This window comes from Panthera onca, chromosome E2 (assembly GCF_046562875.1).
Source record: "Panthera onca isolate mPanOnc1 chromosome E2, mPanOnc1 haplotype 2, whole genome shotgun sequence".
In the NCBI taxonomy this organism is placed as follows: Eukaryota; Metazoa; Chordata; class Mammalia; order Carnivora; family Felidae; genus Panthera; species Panthera onca.
Window position 1 is genome coordinate 33,599,634 of NC_138353.1, and position 16,964 is coordinate 33,616,597.

The 16,964-nt window shown below is 41.8% G+C and overlaps 1 protein-coding gene across 1 annotated transcript in view; it reads left to right on the forward strand.

Annotated features, from left to right (window-relative positions):
* NUP93 (nucleoporin 93) overlaps positions 1-16,964 on the forward strand; it is a 104,112-nt gene that overhangs the window by 26,650 nt on the left and 60,498 nt on the right. Inside the window, exon 3 of the mRNA XM_060650746.2 lies at positions 2,710-2,827. Within this exon, the coding sequence (XP_060506729.1) occupies positions 2,710-2,827 (118 nt within the window). The remainder of the gene's footprint in view (positions 1-2,709; positions 2,828-16,964) is intronic.

Sequence of the window (16,964 nt, forward strand, 5' to 3'; positions counted from 1 at the left end):
AGGCTCTGAGTTGTTAGCAGAACCTGACGCAGGGCTCGAACCCACGAACTGTGAGATCATGACCTGAGCCGAAGTTGGACACTTAACCAACTAAGCCACCCAGGCGCCCCGTGTTTTTCTATAAGCGTTTAAAAAGGAGGGCCCACTAAGATGACTGTATTCAAAAAGGTAATAAATATTGGTGAGGTTGTACAAAAAATTGGAACCCTTGTACATCGCTGATGGGAATATGAAATGGTATAACTGCTTTGGAAAACCATCTGGCAGTTCTTCAGAAGGTTAAACAGAGAATTATTGTATGATCTAGCAATTCTACTTCAAGGTATATATATCCAAGAAAAATGAAAACATATATTCACACAGAAACTTGTACTTGAATGTTCATGGCAGCATTTTTCATGATAGCCCCAAATTGGAAACAGCCCAAATGTCTTCTCAACTGATGAATGGATACATACATAAATATAAAATGTGATGTATCCATATAATGGAATACTGTTCAATTATAAGAAGAAATAAAGTGCTGATACAGGTTACAACATGGATGAATCTTGAAAAAGTGTTATGCTAAATGAAAGAAGCTAGTCGCAAAAGGGATGTATTGTATGATTTCATTTATATGAAATGTCCAGAATAGGCAGATCTGTAGAGACAGAAAATAGATGAACGGTTGCCAAGTGTTGTGGGTAGTTTGGGAAGGGACATGAGGAATGACTGCTGGTGGCTAGGGTTAGGGTTAGGGTTAGGGAGGGTGATGAAAATGTTCTAAAATTGCGGTGATGGTTGTACAACTCTATGAATACACTAAAACCAATTGAATTGTATGGTATGTGAATTATATCTGAGTAAAGCTATTATAAAAGGAAGGAGGGTGTTACCCTGATAGCCATGCTCCAGGCTTCACCCAGCACTACTCAGAATCATTGGGAGGAAAGTTGCCTGGGTGATTCTAATGTGTAGCCAGGGCTGAGAACTGCTGTATTAGAAAGTTAGCTGTTACGGATTATTAGAAGAGAGCTAAGATTGCCTATCTGACATGGTAGCCTGGAGGAGAAACCTCAGAGATGGCATTCCAGTTAACCCCTCTAACATGGAAGAGACAAAAATCTACAGTGGGGAGCCCTCTGGGTGCACACCATCTATTTCTGTAGTACTTAGAAGAATAGAAATAAACACGAAGTCCTTTCTCTTCTCCAGTAAGTCTGTTAGTTCAGGACTGGAAATCTTAGGTGTCACCCCTATAAGTGTTAGGGTTATTTGTGCCGCCAAGGGGTCTAGCTTCTTCTCAGTTACTCAGAAGGGGCATCAACTTTGTCGGTGGGATTTTGGGTACCAAATCATCATCCAGGAGAAACAGTCTAAGCATCCAATTCTAAGTTTCTTTCTTCCAGAGAGTGTTCTAGATATTAGTAAGACTGTGATTTATATAAAAAAACAAACAACAAACAACTCTTCCATTGTTACATTGCCCCAGGTGAGTGGAAGTGAAACTAGCCATATTTTTCCCATCTCTCTTCAAAAGCATTTATTCAGTCACAGGCTCCTGTATTATTGGACTGGGCAACAGAGAGGGAGCTTGAAGATGTGATAGATATGACGTTTGGCATTTATTTATATAATACTTATTTTTTTTTTTTTTTTTTTTTTTTTAAATTTTTTCCCAACGTTTTTTATTTATTTTTGGGACAGAGAGAGACAGAGCATGAACGGGGGAGAGGCAGAGAGAGAGGGAGACACAGAATCGGAAACAGGCTCCAGGCTCCGAGCCATCAGCCCAGAGCCTGACGCGGGGCTCGAACTCACGGACCGCGAGATCGTGACCTGGCTGAAGTCGGACGCTTAACCGACTGCGCCACCCAGGCGCCCCTATAATACTTATTTTGAGAGAGAGTGTGTGCTCGCACCTGCACAGGAATAGGAAAGGAGCAAAGAGGGAATCCCAAGCAGGCTCCGTGCCGTCAGCACAGAACCTGATGTGGGGCTCTGTCCCACGAAGCATGAGATCACGACCTGAGCCAAAATCAAGAGTCGACTGTTCAACCGACTGAGCCTCCCAGGTGTCCCTAGTGTTTGGCTTTTAAAGAGAAGCCATGGGGAACCAGCCTTGGATTTGGGTTTGACTGCACTTTGCAAATCATTGATGGCCCCAGACTTCGTTTTCTCAGCTGATGAATAGTTTCTACTGGGTTATTCCTGAAGCTTCTAAAGTTTGTGGTTCACTATAATCTGTCTTTACAGATGCTGTGAATACAAGATGGTGGTAAGAGTTTGTGCTCTGGAGCCTGATGACCTGGCTCTGCCGTTTCCTGGCTCTGTGACTTTGGATGAGTCAGTCAACCTCTTTGCACTTTAGTTCCCCCATCTGTATGTAAAGTGGGGATTGAGAATAGCATTTACCTCATGATTTACTTTGCTGTAAAATGTTTGTAGTAGTCTAGCCTATCATTTTATTGATATTCTATCATTTTATTTAGGCAAGTTCTTCAGTGTAATTCAGGCATGATCAGAACTATCACTTATTACCAGATATAGCACCGTGTCTATTATTCCATGTGATAGATCTTTATGGAAAGGCATAAAAAAACCATATAAAAGTGTCTGGGCTGTACATAGGAGGTTCTGAATAAAAAAATTACTCTCTAATATTTTATGAAGCATATTAGATGTCCTAATCCTGCTTTTTTCTCCCTGCCCTGTATGCTCATGTAGGTCAGTTCTCCTCGGGTCTCGGGGACTTGACATATCCCACATCTCCCAGCGTTTGGAGAGTCTCAGTGCAGCCACCACCTTTGAGCCTCTTGAGCCTGTGAAGGATACAGACATTCAGGTAAGACCTGCCAGGTGCCAGGTCTGGTGCAGGTGGAACCCTAGCATGCAAACCTGGCTGAAGGCCCTGGACCTTTGTTGTCCAGAGGATGTAGGAATTCTAGATTTCTTTGTTAATTCTCTTCCCTAGAGATTAAGAGAATGGGAGACTCTGCTTTGGAGATATGGTGGGGAACATCGGTTACTTTCACAGTGCTCTGAGAGGCTGAATTTAGGAAAGCAATTCTGACCTGCGCTTTTTAGATTATTGTAATTATGAGAACAGATTTTCCTTCCTTCCTTGGGCTTAATCCAGGGCACAGAGACATTAGTTATAAGTTTCTCTTGCTTTCTGTGCTGGATCTCAAATAATTTTACTCTTTGTCTTCCACATTTCTTTTCTACATCTTACTTGTATTGGTTGGCAAAGAGCTGGGGAAAACTTAGAGTACTGTTTACTGAAATGTACTCATCGATTTCTAGGAAGTATTTGGCTGCATTAGAGGCACCAGGAAATGGTCTAATAGAGCACTCCAGTCTCATTTAACCTAACATGCCACTGGCATAATTGATTGCTGTTTTAATCTAATCAGAAACTGGTATGTGCGTGTGTGTGCACGCACACACACAGATTGTTAAGGAAAACCTTGTGATTCATTTAGTTTTGAGGAATTGGGAGGCTGCATTCACGTTAGAGTGAAGGGACAGTGAACTGTCATTTTAATCATTGATTCACATTTGAAATGAAAGGATGCGGGTTCTACAAAGGCAAACCATTGTACAGATGGGTACTAATTGTGTTATTATTTGGGCTCAGTTTGAATTAATACTCTCTACCCACTATCCTTCCCAAGAACTATTTTTATCCATCTAATGGCCACCGTTCTACTGCAGTTATTCCATTTCAGTAACTGAAAACCCTGTGTTTGTGTTGAGTTAAATAACTATAGATGTTATTTTTCCTGTTATTGATATGTTCCCATAGTCTTCAGTTTTTTTAAATCTTGTGTACTAAATCATATTTGCTTGTCACCTTATAGATGCCTGCTCATTTCCATGTAATCTTTTTAAATTTTTTAATGTTTTATTTATTTTTGAGAGAGAGAGGGAGAGAAAGTGCGTGCGCTTGAGAGTGGAGGGGGCGGGGGCGGCAGAGAGAGAGGGAGACACAATCTGAAACAGGCTCCAGGCTCCGAGCTGTCAGCACCGAGCCCTACGTGGGGCTCAAATTCACGAACTGGAAGATCATGACTGAGCTGAAGTTGGACGTTTAACCAACTGAGCCACCCAGGCGCCCCTCCATGTAATCTTAAAATGGCATGTGTGTGTAACTGTTGTTTCTGTTTTATTTTTAGCTGTACCTTTTTGTCCCTTCTCTTTTACTGCTTGATGCTCTATAAACCGATACTTACAACAAGGATGAGGTGGGCAAAAGGGATAGAGCTCAAATTAATTTGAATAATCATATATTTTGAAGAGAATCCCTAATAGTGTGGAAGAAGTGGCACTCGCTATAAGGTTGTGTGTGTGTGTTTTTAATATTTAAAATTCCAAAGAAGTTTTTTTTTTTTTTTTTAACCACCAGCTTTTAAATGTTCTTTAACATATCTGTAATACATATTTGGAGTACTCGGCACATTTAGTAATGCACTTCATGAATTCCCTCTGATGTGGTACTCCATTTTTTTGATTTGAGATATTAATGACAGGTTTATAAATGTATCGAGTCATGATGGTCTTCTAACCTTCTGTTTAATGCATGAACACTCTGCTTCAGCACCCCCATTAGATGGTTTCCCAGCAGTGGATGCTCGGTCACATCAAAGAGAGTTTCTTAATTTGGAATGAGCATGGCTAAGAGTTTTGGTCCTGCACCACTGGGAAATCTTTGAACTTTGAGAGGAAGCGTGCTTCCATTTCAGAATTTTACCTCAAGCCTTTTCCAGAATAGCTCCAAAAATGCAAAATGGTCAATCCAAGATAACTTTTGATGAATTGGGAATTGATCATCTAGACCTAAAGATTTAAGACTTACTATTTTCAAAATATTCTGTTGATTTCATCTTCTTGCCAACAAAGGCAAAGGAGAACTCAATTTAAGTTTTAAAGGGCTGAGGCCTTGGCTCTATCTGAGATGGTTCTAGTATTGATAGGGGTTAGAAGTTTTGTATTGTGGGACTCACCCCGCCTATACTTAAGCCTCCTGTGCATACAGTATCTTCTTGTTTAGTACAAGAAGTACACTTCTTGTTTAGTAGTTAGATGTAAGTGCCAAATCAGCTTTCACCCTGAACATGGAGCATTCTTTCTTTTAATCCTTCTCATTGCATTGTTGGTGTTCCAAGAAGAGTCAACTTGGTCATTTTCAGTTTTTTGCTTTTACAAAAGCCAGATGTACTTTTTGACAGACTTTTTTTCTCATTTATTTTAACAGCTTTATTTATTTTATCTTTTTAAATGTTGATTTATATTCTAGAGAGAGAGTGTGCACGGGCATGAGGGAGGGGCAGAAAGAGAGAGGGAGACGGAGAATCCAAAGCTGGGCTCTGAGCTGTCAGTGCAGAGCCCACCTTGGGGCTCAAACTCATGAAATGAGATCATGACCTAGGCTGAGGTTGGACACTTAACCGACTAAGCCACCCCGGCTCCCCTTAACATACTGAGATGCAGTCCACATACCATAAACCTAATGGACTTTTGTGTATAAATTTTTCCAACCAGTGCCGTTTTTGCGATGCGAATGCATCTTAATCCCACATGCCGAGTATCAGTCAGAGTGAATTTATTATGTCAGTTTATAAATTTGTAGAGGGAAATGCTGAAGGATCCTTTGATGGATGCTGTCCGAGACTTTGTACCACCCATTGTTTCTATTACTTAGAAGCCTGAAAAGGCATTTCCCCATGTGTAGATATACATATAGATACGTGTGTAGTCCTTTTCTGTTTGATGAACATTGATTCTGTTTCCTTCTGTTTCTCATGGAAAGCATGAAATTAATAGAGGATTTTCACTGTTGCTGTTTGGTTGTTTGTCACGACTGATGATGTTGGCATGCACTGAAAATGCAATTTTAAAAGACTGTAGTGGCCAGCAAAAGTAACCTATTAAAAAAATTTACTTAAATCTATATGTATGGCTAACGCTAGGAGAATTTTTTAAAATATGTATTGGTTTTCTTTTTTGGAAATGGTTATAAAGAACGCCTGCATGTTTGTGTAATAGAGGTGAAGAGCAATGGCTGTTAACAGAGCAGGGCACCGCGATGACTGTACTGCTCTGTCCTAAGTTACTTCGTGGTGCTTGCAAGCACAGGCCTTCTCACAGAGATCCACGTGCTCACTTCTGTCTTTGGAAGAAAAATATCAAGGGCAGGTTGCACATCTTTACTATGATCTGAACGGACCTAATGTACCACGGATGATATGTATTATATAGTAATAAGGTGCGAATTTACACAGTTTGGTTATATTGTGGGCTTTTCACTAAATTACATGTATATTTCAAGAAGGCTGTGCGGAAATTGCCTGAGTTGGCCATAAAAATGGGAGCTGCAGTTTCTCTGCATTAGGCTCTATTACTTCCAAATGGCATGGGACCAAAATATAATAATGTTATTGCTAAACTTTATTGTATTCGATTCCTAGGGCGGTCACAACAAGTTTCCACAAACTTAGTGGCCTAAAACGTTAGCAATTTGTCCTCTCACAGTTCTGGACTCTAGAACTTTGAAATCAAGGTGTTGGCAACACCATGCTCCCTCTGAAGGCTGTAGGGGAGAATCTTTCCTTTTGTAACTTTTGGTGGCACCGAGCTGTTTCTTAACTCCGGTGTCTTCCTCCATCTCCACAAGGTTTTCCTCCTCTGTGTCCAGTCTCCCTCTCCTTTCTCTCATAAAGACACCAGTCATTGGGTGTAGGGCCCATCCTATATCCAGGATGATCTCATCTTGGGATCCTTATCTTAATCACATATGCAAAGATCATATTTCCAAATAAGGTCATATGCACAGGGACTAGGAGTTAGGATTTACACATGTCTTTTTGGTGGGGGGACACAGGTCAATCCACTACACGTACAGTGCCAGAAATTTTAAGACTAAATTAACTGTAATTAATGAAACATCATCAAATCTAATTCTTTCATAGCTGTATGGAGTATTGGGCTAAGACATCTATTGCTAGTTGTTCCAGTGATTGCAGACCTCAACCAGATATCTGATCTCGCCCTCATCATTCTCTTTGGGGCCTTTGGGAAGACCCCTATCTGACTTCAGAGTTTAATAGTAGTTACTCTTTCCAAACAGACTAACGCTCCAATGTGTTTAACATCTTCCGTTTTCTTTCTTTTTTTTTTAAGTTTATTTATTTATTTTGAGAGAGAGAGAGAGAGAGTGAGTGAGTGCGCGTGAGTGGAGAAGGTCAGAGAGGGAGAGAGAGAATCCCAGGCAGGCTCCATGCTGCATGGGGCTTGATTTCATGAACTGTGAGATCATGACCTGAGCCAAAATCAAGAGTCAGATGCATAACTGACTGAGCCACCCAGGCACCCCAAGAGATATCTATAGAGACATTTTTCAAATAGAAACAGTTTACTTTTCTAAAGCATTACATACTAGTGTTTGTAGTATGTATCGGTCAGATTAACTTGTGAGACTTTACTGCAGTGTGGGGAATAAACTTAAGAATTCCCTGAGCTTGCACCAATGGGTTAACAAGGCATAAAGAATTAGACAACCATAGGATGTACACACCCAAGTTTGGGTAAACAAGATTAGATAAACGGGGCAAAGGCCCCCAGTATAGGACAAGTGGGGCAAAGGCCTCCAGTATAGGAGGTATAGGTATAGGAATAGGGAATCTCAGGATGAAAACATCCAAGATGAGGTACACAAGATTAGGTATTCAGGGTGGAAACACCCCCCAACTTAGTACAATAGCAGAAAGCTGCTTTCACTGGAAGGAAGGACCAAATTAGGTAAATGGGTAAATAGGGCTATAGACTGCTGCAGGGCGAAGTTGCCCAGAGCAGAGCTAGTTAGCAAAAGAAAGGTGCCTTGTTGACCCTGAGGTAGCATGCTCTGTCTTTCTTGTCCCCTAGACCAGTTTAGGTCAACAGAGGTGGTGCCTCACTTCTGCTGTAAGTAACCTCTCGCCTAGTGCCAGGATTTTCTTTTGTATTAACCCAAACCCTTAACACCACCTATCTTCAAAACCCCCTTTTCCCTCACACCCATGAGTTAATGTTCATGATTTCATTGTCTCTTTGTGCACGCCCATCACCACGTTTGTGTCTTCGGATCCTAACAGAACAGAGCAAGGACCCTTAACTCGGGGCTCTTGTCTCCTCTTGGATGTTAGCCTCTCTCGCATTTTTAATCCTGCATCCCGCTTTCTTACTGGACAAGAGAGAACTCCAGACCCAGAGTCTGCAGTGGTAGCCAGTGGTAGCACACTGCAGTAGAAGGAGCTGTCTTGTGTGTGTGCATGCATGCACGTGTGGGTATGTGTGTGCATGTGTATATTTGTACTTCAGCCACCTTTCTTTAGCCTAGAGTAGTGCCTCTGAAATGTCCGAGGCCTCACTTGTGAGGCTCTCCTCATGTGCGCTTCTTTCACGGCCTTCTCAGATCTCTCCCCACAGCCTACAAATACAGTGTGTCCATTTTATTGCCTAGGAAAAAACCAAAACTTTCCAAATGTTTCCCCACAAAGTAAACAGAAATTGAGCTTATGTTCGAATTAATTTAGCAGTCCATTTGGATCTTACATAAGTGATTCTTATCTATTCAGATCCTTCTACCAAAAAACAAAAAAACAAAAAAACCCCCAAAACACAAAAACCCAAAAAAACAAAAACAGAAAGAAGGATCCTGTACGGAAGTTCTTCATAATCTGTGTAAATTTCCAGATGGAAATCTGTCCTGCCCTGTATGAGTAAAGAGAGAATGAAGTCTTAAATAGTGGATAAAATAACTGTATCAAAATTGGAGCCAGAGAAACTGATTTATCAATTACAAGGCTAATGATGCAATAATAATTCACTTGTCAGACACTTGTCTTGCCTACCACATTGCATCCATAATAAAATATTCATTGTTTCCTTCCTTTTTCTGCCCTTGGCCTTGGCAATGTAGAGTATGCTCAGACCACTCTTAGCTTATGTTTTAAATAATCAGAAGAAACTAAATAGCTTTAGTAAGTATAAAAATGAATCACTGCTTGTGTAACCCATTATCACCTAAATTGTTATTTTCCCGGTTTATCTTTTAATTTTATATCTTCGGAATTAAGAGACTGCTGCTTAAATGGAGCTATATGTAACAGCTAAGCAGAAAAGTGGTTGTGTTGCTTACTAATTGTGTGTTTGTAGTACTGGCAAGTTGTTAGTGGGGAATTGGTTCCAGAAATCCTGTGGCAGTTTGTTTTGTTGGAAAGAGGGTCAGACTTGCCTAGAGTGATTAGTGTGCTAATAGCAGCTCTTCAGGAATATTACTGGCAAAATATTAATATTGAGGAAGAAGTGTGGTAAGCTTTCCCTCGCTTAAGCCAACTGCGGGAAGGTGCAGTCTGAAGGGATGAACGATATCTGATCTCTGGGATTATTTTTAAGTAGCCCTTTTCATTTGTTTCTAGAAATTGAAACTACTGAGCGTGTATACCGAGGACAGGTCTGACCAGAGCTGCTTTCGTAAATATAAGGAAGAGATGGGGTTCGTTCATTAAGAGTTGCATCTGTTTGCATGCTGATAATTTGTGTAATAGTCCTGAGAAATGTTTTAAGTGGGCAAAATATACCTAGCTCCCCTGTTGTTTCAGCTGTTAGTATGCCTGAGCAGGCTTTTCTGTGGTGGTGATCTAGCCCAAATTGGATGATTAGAAATTTTGAATTGATGGCACCCTGAAGGAATGAGATCTTGCTCTTTAATTGTTCTCACGTAACATAAAAATGTAAGAGAATCTAAGAGCGTGAAGGTTTTTAGTTAAGCATTTGTCTTTATTGACCTCCTTGCTTATATTCCTCTTGCCCCTAAAAGAGTCAGTGGGAAGTTGATGGTAACCTTTCTTTTGAGTTTTTAGAGGACTTTAATGGATATTTGAATCTTGCCCTTTTGCGGCTTTGTAACAGCTGCTTATCCTGGACTTAAATCAAACAACCTATAGCTAATGTCTTGGGTTCACACTAGCTAATGAATCCAATTCTCATGGGATCCAGAGCCCTACTAGCTGGAGAGAAACCTTTTCCTGGAACAAACACCAGGTACGTTTTAGGCCAGCATTCAGTTGCAGTGGCCAGGCTGCATATGGAAAAGACCTCCATCTCACTGTGCCTCAGCTTCTTGTTCAGGGCGGTCATGGTGCCAGGCTTTGTCTCTTGTGTGAACACTGCAGTGTCCACGTCACTCCCACTTAACAAACATATTTGCTATTCCTTGTCGCTAAATCCTGACCCAGGGTAAATCTCAGAGCTGGTAAAAACCAGTAAACATGTAAAAAAGAAAAAAATAGTGTCTTCCCAGAAGCTGGTTAATATGTCATCCTGTTTTGTGTTTGTAATTAGGTATTCTGATCCTGATTACTGGGGTAAGTACTGAAATGATTTAATTTTTCTGCCTGTCTGTGATAAGGGAAAAGGTAGGCATTGTGGTCTGGTGGAAAGTATGCAATTACATTAAAGTATCCTGTGAATGGAATTAAAAATGGTAACTTTGGAATAAAAATGGGTGTTAAAGGCGTCGTCTGTGGAAAATGTGAAAAACTGCTTTTATGTGAGCCAAGGATATAAGATTTCAGCCTTTTTACTTATCCATTCACACTTACTCCTGAATGCAGGCCTTTCAGAACAAGCAAGTAAATGGATGCTGAATGCGTTCTGAGCAAGCAGGAAATGACAGGCTTCTTTGTCTTCTCGGAGGTTTCTTATATCCTGTAGTGAGCAAGGGAATATCAATTACCAACTAAAGAAGAAAGAAGTTGGAATGGTTCTGTAAAAGTGTTTTAGAAGAAGCCCATGGCTAAAATATTTATCTAAGAATTTAATAGAGCACTTCAAATATTGGCCAGGCCCTGGTGCCTTTGAACCAGAGTTGAGTCATCCCCTCCCTCCTTCATGAGCTGTCTCTTAACCTGCCGATATCTATTGATGCCCCAGCACTGTGGAGACGGGGAGCATATATTGTCATCTTCAGTCTGGTGTCTTTAAAAGTTGCTTGGTTTCAGGAACCAGAAATGGGCATGTCTTTTCATCTGCTGACCTATTTGATACTGACTGGAGTGAGTGTAATTTAAATGGGAGTTAAAACCTCATTGAATATCGAACACATTACTGTAGACCAGTCTGTCGTTCTCAAATGGCAGCCCTTGACCCTGTGTATCACTTTGATCCGCTTGCTGTGGCACCCTGTGATCTCTTATTTCTGTTTTGGATTGTTCGATCTGAAGCTTTCCAGGCCGATAGCCTGATGTGGCTCCTTCCATTGTTATCAATTGCAAAGTGTGGTTCTTCGGTGACAAAACTCTGGGGTCCAGGTTCCTACTGTATCCACTAAAAATCCACATTCTGTGAAGGAAGTGAGAGGGAGCTCAGACAGGGGAGACCCCTGGTTTTGCTTCTTTTTGTTTGTTTGTCGGGGACCAGGAACAGAAGAAGCTGGGAGAAAGTCTGGGCAACATCCTTCACAGACAAGACCTGTATTAGAATTTCTTTTGCTGCAGAGCTCTCAGAACTAGTATGTATTGCTTTCTTTTTAAGCTTTTTCCCGTTTCACAGATGCTTGGCTTCCATCTTGTACTTCAGATATGGAGAGGTTCAGTGAGCCCCTCAAGCTCAGGTTGCTGGCAGCCGAGCCGAGACTAAGGCCCTCAGTTCTGACAGCCCCAGGTCTGCAACGCTAACGACGCCACTTTAATTATCTTGGAGGACGGAAGGGCGAGGCCTTGCCTCTCACCGTGGAGTGGCTGTGAGGCTGAGATGCCATCAGCCAAATCCTGCCTGTGCTTTTGAGAGAACCGCAGCCCTGGAAGCACTGCCCGGAGGCTGCTGCGCGGGGCTGGGCGTGACACGGCTTCCAAGAACTTGTACAGAAAGAAGCCTGGTCATATGGAACATATTGACAACCAGCACCAGGCAATTCATTTAATTTATAAAACAAAGGGGAGGATTAGGTCAGCAGAATGCAAGTGGGAGGGTGGATTTACTGACTGATTTTTATTATTACTACCTGATTTGGTCTCTTTCTTTGAGTGACATGAGCAGGATATGAGGGAGAGTTTCCTCTACTCCTCCCTTTTCTTAAAAAAAAAAAAAAAAAGTTTGTCTACTTTAAAATGCTGTCACTATCTTAGGGACAGGCAGAAATGGCCATGAAGGTTATAATGTGCTTGATTTGTTCAAGGTACCAAAATAATCTGGTGTGATATTATCTGGGAGCACTTTGTCTTCTGCCAGGTTTTCTCTTATCCACGGTGCATATCAGTCTCCCATATTGTATTAGATAGGACCAGCGCAGGACCTGGGGATCCTTGGTTTATGGGCATTCATGGTAGCACTTAGTTCTGTGACAGGGTCCCAAACTGTCCCAGAGGTCTTCACGGCGAAGAAGTATAGTGGTGGGTATTTTTCTTTTGGAAGGTGTTTACTGAATCGGTGCCTCCCAAACGAGTTTGTCTTAGGCTGAGAGATGCTCTTAGAAAAATACAGTACAAATGAATTACTAGGAGAAAAAAAATGAAATAAAAGACATGCAAAGGGTAAGCCTTAGTTTTTCTAATTAAATTCAGTAGACATAAAATTACTCCATCAGCTTGCTATAAAAGTTCTACATGCTTATTCTCTGTTTGGCACCACCTATTTGGGGACTGGTGCTCCTTCAACCACACTTTGAGTAGCGCTAGTTTAAATAGTTGTATTTCCACCCCCCCCCCCCCCCCCAACCTATCCTCTTTCTCCCTTTCCTTCCTTACTTTTCTTCCTTTCTTTAGTTTAAGTGTTTCCTGCTGGTGCAGTGAATCATGGCACTAAAGACAAGTTTTAATTCCTGTCTTCTGTTTTAGCCCAGCTAATATTGAGGAGGCAGAGCTAAGGTTTACTGAACATTTATTTTGTCAAGACACTATACTAGGGGGTGCCTGGGTGGTTCAGTCAGTTGAACGAGCGACTTGGTTCTGCTTCAGGTCACGATCTCAAGGTTCATGAGTTCAAGCCCCACATCAGGCTCTGTGCTGACAGTGCAGAGCCTGGTCGGGATTCTCTTTCTCCCTCTCTCTCTGCTCGCTCTCTCTCTCTCTCTCTCTCTCTCTCTCTCAAAATAAGCAAACTTCAAAAAAAAAAAAAAAAAAAAAGACACTGAACTAAACACTTCCTGGGTTTCCGGTAACTATTTCAGGCGTATACCATTGTCAGCTGCATTTCACTGATGGGGAAACCTAAGGCCTGCAAAGGCTAGATATGCCAGACTTGAACTCCCTTCTGTTGGTTTGAGTTCAGTACTATGGCCTTGGTCCCCTGGGTTTTAAATTTCATTTGTAGGTCAAAGCTGTTTGGTAAAGAAGTGAATTTTCAAGATATATTTGAAAGAGTGAAGTAGTTGAAGTATTTTAGTAGAAGTACTGCTCAGTGATTGCTCATTTAGAGCAAAATAAAGGCTAGAAAGCCCACAGTGAATGGATGTGGTGGGCATCACACTTATTTATATACGCTTAGTAGTCAAATCATGTTGACTGAGGGACAAAGCTGGAACATGCTTTCTAAACCTTTACACAAATCCCTGCTGGTTTGGGGGTGTTGGGGGTGGTGGGGGGAGAGAAGTTTTGCAGGAAGGCCAAACCTGCTTCATCTGTTTATCTCCAGGTGCTTGCTTTTTTGCCATAGTTTTGTGCTTGCTGAGCTGTCAGTTTAATTTACTGTCTAAAGCTCAGCCTATTATTCCTCGGGTTTGCTGCCCTACAGGTATACTGTAAAAGGTTTCTGTGAAATCCTAGAGTAGCTTTTAGTTTCGAAATGCCAGTGCTTTGTGCTTGTGAAAATAGGTTGTGTTCAGCTTCTTGCTTGATCATCTTTGTTTTGTTTTGCTTTGCTTCTGAAGCGGAGCTCGAGTTAGAAGAATGATGCTAGAAGCAATTTAAAGGGCACATCCAGTTTTTTACTGTAATCCTGAACTATTGATTGTTGACTTATTTGTAGGTTTAATGCAGACCCATTTCCTTACTTAGCGTCTGACTGGCCATTAAGCTCTGGCAGTGTGCCGGAATGTTGAAATCTTGCATCTTATAATATGATTTGGCTGTCTAAGGGTATTATGTGTGTTTGGTTTTTATGGACACACACAAGGCCCTTAACTCTGTGTGTGCTCCAGAATACAGGAAAGAATTTCTCTACAGCGAAATTACTCCTGTCTAGGAGACAACACAACAGTGAGGTGACCTGGAGTCGTGTAGATTGGTGCTCTTTGGACTACCTGGCTCTTGAAAATAAATACAGACTAACATAGCGGAATCTTGAAGAGAAGGCCAAGCAGGGAGCTGAAAAGACATGGTGGTGATCCATAGTAGGGCACAGTTAGGCACTCCCGTGTAGGTAGCCCTCAGCGTGTGCCTGGTGCCACTCTCCTTGTATGAAGTCAGAATTAGAATCTAGCCAAGGGGCTGGTAAAGTGTTCTTACGGAGGGAGCTAGGCTTAGAGAGGTCGGAGGAGAAGTAATCATTGTCTGCAAAAGACTTTTACCCTCCTCTTTCATGACCTAGACACCTCTTGACTGGAAGAGAGGGTGAAGCCCGAGGGAGTTACTGACAAGAAAACATTAAATTTGGGATTTTGAGAGTGTGAATAGGAACTGAATGGCTTTAGAGAAAATCCGGTTTTCCCCCTAATTACAAAAGTAAGACATGCTTAATTCAGAGAACTTGGAAAATGGCCCCCAAGTACACTTTCTTGACTGGCTGTATTGCCCCTCCAAGTTGTCTGAACAGCCGGCATTTGGAAGTGTTGGATTGTTTTGACCAGGTAGTTGAGATTATAGAACATCAGTTTGAAGTGACAAGGAAAATTGATTTAATGGAGAGATGATGGATTAGTCCATGAAGTATGTGTTAGAGATCGGCTATAAAAGTGACCCTCATAGTTCAGAATTGGTCAATTCTTACAAAACGACATACAGACCTTTCCTTTATTCTGTAAAAGTAAGGCTTCCTAACGTGTGAAGGGGGATCTGAGACATGGCCGGTTTTATGAATAACTATTACGTCATTTTACTACTCCCCTCAAACCATTTGAAAGAATGGTTATCTGTGACTTTGTCCTAATTTGGAAGATGTAGGGGAAAGGAACAGGCCAGGACTATTATGTGAACTTTGAGTGATACACCATAATAACTCTTCCATTTGTGTGATACTTTTCAGTGGGCTTTGTCCATCACCGTCTTCTTTCTTGTGGTGGAATGGGTTGGATGGGTGTTGGCATTCTGTTTATGTAGAAGGAGAAGATACTGAAACCAAGATGGAGAGTTTACTTACTGTGTAAAGGTAGAACTTGAACCCAGACACTTTTTTTTTTTTTAATATTTATTTATTTATTTATTTATTTAGAGAGCACAGGCGGGAGAGGAGGAGAGACAGAGGGAGACACAGATTCCGAAGCAGGCTCCAGGCTCTGAGCTGTCAGCACAGAGCCCGATGCGGGGCTCAAACCCACGAACTGTGAGATCATGACTTGAGCTGAAGTCAGATGCTTAACTGACTGAGCCACCCAGGCACCCCTGAACCCAGACACTTCTTAATGCATTGCCCTGTGTCCTTTTTTTTTTTTTCTTTAAATGTTCTACTTATCCTTGAGAGATACACACAGCATGAGTGAGGGAGGGGCAGAGTGAGAGAGGGACACAGAATCCGAGGCAGGCTCTAGGCTCTGAGCTGTCGGCACAGAGCCCGACACGGGGCTTGAACTCACAAGCCGTGAGATCATGACCTGAGCTGAAGTTGAACACTCATCCAACTGAGTCATCCAGGTGTCCCTTGTCCTGTGTCCTTATTATCATGCCTTGTTCAGGAAGGCATGGGATGAGGGTAAATTGCAGGTTTGTTTTTTTTGTTTGTTTGTTGTTTTTGCAAAGACACTAAGCTAGGTCTTTTGTCACTGGTCATTTCTTGATGTTTTGGTCTTATCTTTCCTTTCAGACCTTTCTTTAGCTGTTTCTTTGAAGTTGCATTTCTGTTTATTCCTTTCTGTGTGGAAGATTTGCGAGTTGCCTAAATCAGTTGTAGAGATGAAAATGTTAGAAGAGTAATACCATAAACTGAATGGTGGCAGACCTCACTTTTCCCGTCTGTGGTACACTTTGGAACAAAAACGATACTGATGTTTGTTGCTGCTGCTGAATAGTTTCCAAATGCCCTTTCTGTGAAGGGGCTCAGTCTCTTGAGACTTGTCATACTAGCTAGAGCCTATCAGCCTTGTTTTTACTGTCTGAGTAGGTCTTTGGTGCCAAGCAACTGCAAAGTGGCCAACTGGAACGCATGTCATATTTGAAACTTCGGGTGGATTGGACTCTCAGAATTGAGAGCCCATTAGGGGTGAGGTTTTCTGTTTTTGTTTTTGCCAGCTTTTGCTTTCTATTCTCCCTCCCTCCTGGTTTCTTTCCTCTTTAGGCTATCCTCCCTTCCATTGTTGTTGTCTGTTCTTTTTATCTTTCCTCCTGTCTTCCTTTCATTCTCACTTTGTTTCTGTCCTCTGCGTCCCACTTTCTCTGCTCCTCTCCCCCCGAACGTTTCAGACTGGCTGTCCCATCAGGAGCAGCTATTGCTAATGGGGCAGTGTACCTCCTTTTCCCCAAGCATCTATTAGCTGTGAAGTCATGGCTGTTAGGATGGTTCCTGCAGCCTTGGAGCGTGTACGGCCACAGCTGTCTTGCAGTAGAGAGCGAGCCTGGGCCAGGTGAGAGCTGGGTGCTGTGTGAGCCTGGCCTTGCTGGCTGCCTCTACCTCACATCTCTCATTACTTCTGTTTTCAATTGCATTTGCAAACCCCCAAGGAAACGGAATTTAGTTTTATCCATCTACTTAACTTGCTTATATTTTGCTCTTTTAACAGAGCAAGGCTGATGTTCAAGTGCATTTCCTTATATTTGGCCCTTTCCTATAGCCTCTGCTGATACTCTGCTTTTGTT